The sequence below is a fragment of the Otolemur garnettii genome, unplaced genomic scaffold (genome assembly GCF_000181295.1).
Source record: "Otolemur garnettii isolate 467f Iridium unplaced genomic scaffold, OtoGar3 scaffold00003, whole genome shotgun sequence".
Classification (NCBI taxonomy): domain Eukaryota; kingdom Metazoa; phylum Chordata; class Mammalia; order Primates; family Galagidae; genus Otolemur; species Otolemur garnettii.
Genome location: NW_003852398.1, coordinates 36551539 through 36558409, shown reverse-complemented (window position 1 = coordinate 36558409; position 6871 = coordinate 36551539). Strand labels below are relative to the sequence as shown.

The window sequence follows — 6871 nt, the reverse complement described above, 5'->3', positions numbered from 1 at the left end:
CTCTGCTTTCTAAGTTTTAAAAAAATTTTCCCTAAGGCTAAGCATGGTGATATGCTGCAGCTGCTGTTATCTGAGAGAAAAAGTATGGAATTGACAATGCCACCAAAGCTGTTCTAAACACAAATAATTTCCGCTATGGGTGAGGGAAAATTGAAGCAGAGATCAATAGCTTCTCTAGTTCAAAGTGGCTCCAAGGGAGTCAAGCAATCTTCAGTGCCCATGGGTACGCTGGGCAAAGGTACAAAGGAAAAATATAAAGCCACTCTTTTTATATAAAATCATTTAATGTTTGTCTTTTTAAAATACACTCAATCCAGATGCAGTGGATTAGGTGAACAGATTTTTGAGGACTCTTACTCCACCAGGAGCTGATCCCATCTGTGTCATCCCTGGCTCTGGACACAGAATATTCACATCTTTAGTTTCAAACACTGAGTATGATGTGCGTGATGTTAATCAATATTTAACACACGAGTCTTTACTTGGTGGTCACTGCATGAAGTATTAACAAAGCAGGCTCCAAAAATAAGGTGTTTCATAAGTTGGCCCTTTCCAAAAATAAATATGTTAGGACACTAAGCTTACATCTTAAATGAGTCTAAAATAAACATAAATTAAGTACTAGCTCCTGTGAGGAGCAGTGCATGCAGAAACAATGAACTTCCATGTGTAGCCAGTTGTAACAGAAAGCTGCTGGCATCCCAGCAGTGGTTCCTCACAAAGCCAGTCCTGAGTATGAGGATGAAAATGAGAATAACACATAGCTTGACCAGACTGTTGGATCCCATGTTTCTGTGGCGTCTGGCACTTACTGTAATTTCTAACAGTTTCCAACACAAAGCACAGCAATGACATCTTCTTCTTTTTTTTTTGTTTTGAGACTGTCTCACTATGTTGCCCTTGGTAGAGTGCTGTGGCATCACAGCTCACAGCAACCTCAAACTCTTGGGCTTAAGCGATTCTCTTGCCTCAGCTGGGACTAGAGGTGCCTGCCACAATGCCTGGCTATTTTTTTGCTGTTGTTGTTGCAGTTGTTTAGCTGGCCTGGGCCAGGTTCAAACCTGTCACCCTCGGTGCATGGGGCTGGCACTGCAATCACTGTGCTACAGGTGCCGAGCCAGGAACAGCATCTTCTTACTGGTCACTTCTCCCAAATCATGAGGCCTGGAGCTTATCAAGGAAGCTTAGAAGTTTTCTGGCTTGAATAGATGAGCCCTACAGTTGCTAATCTGGGGACACAGATTCCTTCAAGCCGCAGTGTTTTTGTGTTGAGAAGGATTTTTTTCATCCTTCCTGCCTCACTACAGAGAGCATTTTCATTTGAATGAGAGCTTCAGTTTCTGCTAGAGCTTCAGCCTTATTTCTGAGCCCCACTCCTATCACAGATGTCTCCAATCTGCAGTAATAGCCCAAAATAACAGTCTAGAGCTGTGTGCCAAGTTCTGATAGCATGAATAAGCTTTACCTAAAGAGTTTTTATATGATCAGGAAATCTTCCAAAGGATGTGGGCAAGAGGAAAAAGCTATTTTACCACCATGCAGACAACTCATCTAAAACATAAACCAGGCAGGAAATCATAGTTTAACAATATTCTGAACAGTACCACATAGATTAAACTATTCTTCAACCAAAAGAAAGTATGGTTCACTTGAAAGAAACCAATGTGAGTGTTGTGGTCTGCTGGTAATAAGACAGTACCATCAGCGATATAAAAACTAGACAACTGACGTAACATTTAATGGAGGTAATTACTATTGCCTCTGTTTTGTATTATCACAGGTAACTCATCACTGTGTGACTAGAGCAGGGTCTTTTAGCCTGCCAACTCAGTTTCATTATGGCCCATTTTCTAGCAGAGGTTGGGGTTGGGGAGGGGAAAGCTTTGATTTTTGTATGTATAGGAAAACAACTTTCCATAAACCTGTTTGGCTCATGGGCACATCCTTTAGTTTCTTAGAGGGGGTTAAGGAGGTCCCTCAAAACCAGAATAGGCTTGGCGGGGCTACAAAACCTGGCTTTTTCTAGAAAAGCTCCCCCCCCTAAACTAAGCATTGTCTGCTACTGGCCTACAAAACCCCCATTCCTTACCTATAAACCCATCTACTGTGGAATGTTTAATGATGAACTATGCTAGACAGTGTTGTCTAAATCATGGGCATGCATCTGAATGAAGAAACTTTACTTTGGAAATCAGTTTTAATGTAGACTCTTTTTCCAATAGAAACTTTTCTTCCAACCTAAAGAGAACATAGAATGTAGACCACACTCACCTAGCGATCCTTTCAAGTTCAAAGATTCAAGATAATCTGGGCAGCTCAATCCTAGCAGCTCATCTCCACAGGAAGGCCTGAAAAAACCACACAGCCCAGGAAATGATTTAGCTTTTCCTGTCACCAGTAGGAAGGGATGCCTGCATTTGAGGGGCCTCTTATTTTGTTTGCAGAATTTGTGTAGAAAGGGTCCAGTTTCCTAAAGACCCACAGAGAAGTTGTCCTGGATGGATGCAGGATTGGATGGATCCAGGACATAGAAAGGATTCAAGGACAGGGGACAGACGCATCCTTGGAAGAGATTTTGCTTTGCCAATCTAGCTAGAATCATCTGAGAAACGAGGATAATCTCTCCCACTTTCTACTTGATAATCAGCCTACCATCTAGTTCTGCTACTATCTGCTGTATGACCCAGGTCAACCATTCATCCTCTCTGGGCTAATGTTTGCTCTCATTCATAAAAACAGAGATAATGCATCTACTTCATAGAGTTGTGAGGAAGAAAATAAATGAGAGCTCATTCCTTATTGTAGGCACTCTATAAGTGTTAAATGAATGAAAAAGCATCTCATATCACAAACTATAGGGCACTGGTTAAACAAAGTGACCACAAATACTAGACCACTGTAGCCACAGAGAGGGGATCTGTCTCTTTTACCTCTAGGCCTGAGCAAATAATCTGGACGGTTGGCAATGTGTTCTATGGGTCTGACTCTGTACCTGTGTGAGATGTAGGAACTCTGCTCAAGTGTGAGATACCAAATGATGATTCCAAGAGGAACGACAAAAAAAGAACATTTTCTGGGTTCAATGATGGCCTGAGGAATCTGCACTGAGGAGCAGAGACTTGGTCTTGCATTTTACCTTCACCCCTGGGCCTTGCTTCCTGAGTTGTCCACCGAACTGTTTCACAGCTCAATAGTTTTTTGTGTTTTTTTTGCAGTTTTTGGCCAGGGGTGGGTTTGAACCCACCACCTCTGGCATATGGGGCCACGCCCTACTCCTTTGAGCCACAGGTGCCGCCCCAGCTCAATAGTTTTTAATTTCTGGACCCTCTAAAAGAAAGAGGGTTAAGGACATAAAAAAATCTCAAATCAGGGGCGGTGCCTGGGGCTCAAAGGAGTAAGGCACTGGCCCCATATGCCAGAGGTGGCGGGTTCAAACCCAGCCCCAGCCAAAAACTGAAACCAAACAAACAAAAATAACTCAAATCAGGTGGTTTGCTAATGCTATTACTGAACAGAGATTGAGATAATAGAAAATTATTGATTACAATAGCTTGAGTTTCTCTATATTCCTTATTGAAAATGGAAAGTTGAGTAGGAATATGTTGCAGAGGCTGAATCCTGGGGGAGATGATGACCCTAATGAAGGGAGAGGTATAATTCTTGGCAGACACTGTAAATATCTAAAATTAAGCTCCTTTGGCTAAACCTAAGAATGCCTAGGTAGTAAGACTTCACTGAAGAAGGGAAGAGGAAGAAAACATGGATCTGCTCTGGGATTCCCTGAACTACATTCATAGAGGCAGGGTTGGCATGGAGCAGAAAGACTTAATCAAATGCTTTGCCATTAATTTAACTTAGATGAACTGTTTCTGGCTCCTGGAGCCAATCCCCAGGAAAAATTCTGTGATGACAAGTCTGGCTCCATGTTCACACTCCCTCAACTCTGCCCAACAAATGAAGCTAGTAATAGTAAAATGTTTGTCATTTCCTAATTTTGTATTATAAAATGGAATTAGGAACATAAATAGTAAGAAATAGCAAAACCCCAACCCTGCGTAGGATCAGTATCCTCTCAGCCACCTCTGCGTAGGCCAGTAAGTTTGTTAAGTTTTTCACAGTTTTCAAGTTTCAGCGACTCTGCTTTCTGTTTCAATCGTTCATCTCTGTATAATCCTGCCAAATTAGTCAACTCCGACTCTGAAAGATAAAAGAGGTAACCAATTCATCAAGCGAGTTGGAGCTTCCCCCCCACCCTTTTTTTTCCTTTCCTTTTTCCTTTTCCTCCTGCAGTTTTTGGCTACGGCCAGGTCCGAACCCACCACCTCCAGTATATGGGGCCGGCGCCCCACTTTGAGCCACATGCACCACCCATCCCTTTTTTTTTTTTTTTTAAGAGACAAGAGTCTTACTCCATTGCCCTCTGTAGAGTGCTATAGTGTCACAGCTCACTGCAACCTCTAGCTCTTGGGCTTAGGTGATTTCTTGCCTCAGCCTCCCGAATAGCTGGGACTATAGGTGCCTGCCACAACGCCCGGCTATTTTTTGTTGCAGTTTGGCCAGGGCTGGGTTTGAGCCCACCACCCTCAGTATATGGGGCCAGCGCCCTACTCACTGGGCCACAGGCACTGCCCAAGTTTTTCTGTTTTTAGTAGGGCAGGGTCTGGCTCTTGCTCAGGCTGGTCTAGAACTTCTAAACAATCTACTCACCTCAGCCTCCCCAAGTGCTAAGATTACAGGCATGAGCCACTGAGTCCAGCTAGAATCAAAGCCTCTTTTATGTTATTTAATGTTTTATCTGTCAATTCAATTTAAGAAACATTTACGCATGTACTCCAGAAACACATTTTAGGCACTGGACCAGGTACTGAGGATAAAAGAACATCTGTGATCCTGCAGTTCTACAGTATTTGTGCTCTCTTACAGAAGCACAGGTCTTAGCCCTTATCTGTAAAACATTTGGCACCAGACCTAGGAAACGTGCATGTGTGCAGTAAGAGGAGACTTCTTTATGGCCTTCCTACCAATGGTATTCCAGTGGCAATTGGGAGAGAATGCTGTCCAATCACTTATTTCTGTCATCCCAAACAAGGACAGCTGCTTCATTCTTTCCCATGTGTCACTGAATCATAACTCACATGTGCTGACACAGAGCCTACCTCTGGTGAGTATGCTTCTAGAGAAGGCCAGGTTACTGCCACTTTCTTCATTCCCTTCCCATGTGTTGGGTCCCCAACTCACAGACCAAAGGCAGCTGGACACTTTTTTTGAGAAAGAGTCTCACTATGTCACCCTCAGTAGAGTGCTGTGCCATCATAGCTCACAGCAACCTCAAACTCTTTGGGCTCAAGCAGTTCTCTTGCCTCAGCCTCCCAAGTAGCTGGGACTACAGGCACCTGCCACAATGTCTGGCTATTTTTTGGTTGTAGTTGTCATTGTTGTTTAGCAGGCCTGGGCCAGGTTCAAACCCGCCAGCCCTGGTATATGTGGCTGGCACCCTAACCACTTAGCTATGGGCACTGAGCGCAGCTGGGCTCTTTTAAAAGTGAAATCTTCTGGATCTGGTGACCTTTGTCTCCTTGACTAAATGAATTTCATTTTCTCTTCAGAGTGGAGAAGGTCATCCTATTTTTAACCAGAATATAATCTCTGCTATCTTTCCTGACTCAACAGTGGCTTGGCTGCCTCTATTTTTATTCTCTTGTGAAGTTTCAGAGACATTATTAGGGAGGAAAGCTTGAAAAGTACCTTTAGAGACATCTTGGATATTAACAGATGGCATGCTTGGACAGGGTGTGTGTTTAAAGGACCATGCTATTTTAATCATTTTGAAATATGCCTATCCATTCTTAATCATCTTGCTGACAGACTTTGTTTTTGGTGGTGGAATGAGAGGCACCTGTCTGATTAATCAGCAAACTGCTTGGAAACAGGAATTAATATTTAGTTAGGGAAACAATAGCATTGCTTTCAGAATAGATTTCTATCAATACAGAACACTGTCTGGCATTTCTGTTCACAATGATTCTATTTACACCAAGTAAGGCCCAGAGTACAGATTAAGTGCAGGACTCCAGGGCAAGGGATGGATATGCATGAAAGCTCTCTCTCTCTCTACAATGAGGGCTACAGAGCCTGGGTTTTAGCCCAGCAGTTGCTTGGCAAGCAGTAGGTCTCCCAGGCTCCAGAACAATGTGCTCTACCCACCTTGGCGAGGTTGTCTACAGAGCTGACTAGCCAGGGCTTGCCTTGGCACAGACATTCTCATAGGTAGTGGGGCTTCACAGAGGGTCATATGCACACCTAAATGAAAGCTTTCTGCTCTCACATCTGCCCAGAGCCTGTCACTAACTTTATGTTTTGGGCTACTTTGGCATGTGGGAAACCTCTTCAAGAGGACTTCTTGAAATCAGTCTATGTCTTTAGTCCTTTGGAGTCACAGTTAGACCATTCCTTGAAATGATTTCCTTTTCTGTCTTTTCTTTTTCTTTCTTTCTTGTTTTTTTTTTTTTTTTAGTTGCAGCCATCATTGTTGTTTGGCGGGTGGGCTGGATTCGAACCCGCCACCTTAGGTGTATGTTGCTGGCGCCTTAGCCACTTGAGCCACAGGCGCCGAGCCATTTCTTGTTTTTTTTCTTTTTAGAGACAGAGTCTCACTGCATCATAGCTCACATTAACCTCAAACTTTTGGGCTCAAACAATCCTCTCGCCTCAGTAGCTGAGACTATAGGCACCTGCCACCATGCCAGGCTAGTTTTTCTATCTATGTGTCTATCTAATCTAGACAGAGTCTTACTCTGCTATCCTGGGGTTGAGTTCTATGGTGTTACAGCTCAGGGCAACTTCAAACTCTTGGGCTCAAGTGATTCCTTTG

At 43.3% G+C, this 6871-nt stretch overlaps 1 protein-coding gene across 1 annotated transcript in view; it reads right to left on the bottom strand.

Moving 5' to 3' along the window:
* Positions 1-1089: 1089 nt before the first annotated feature.
* DNAJC18 (DnaJ heat shock protein family (Hsp40) member C18) overlaps positions 1090-6871 on the bottom strand; it is a 43331-nt gene continuing 37549 nt past the window's right edge. Inside the window, exons 8-9 of the mRNA XM_023514636.1 lie at positions 4051-4201; positions 1090-2348 (exon numbers count right to left, since the gene is read on the bottom strand). Of these exons, the coding sequence (XP_023370404.1) occupies positions 4073-4201 (129 nt within the window). The 3' untranslated portion in view covers positions 1090-2348; positions 4051-4072. The remainder of the gene's footprint in view (positions 2349-4050; positions 4202-6871) is intronic.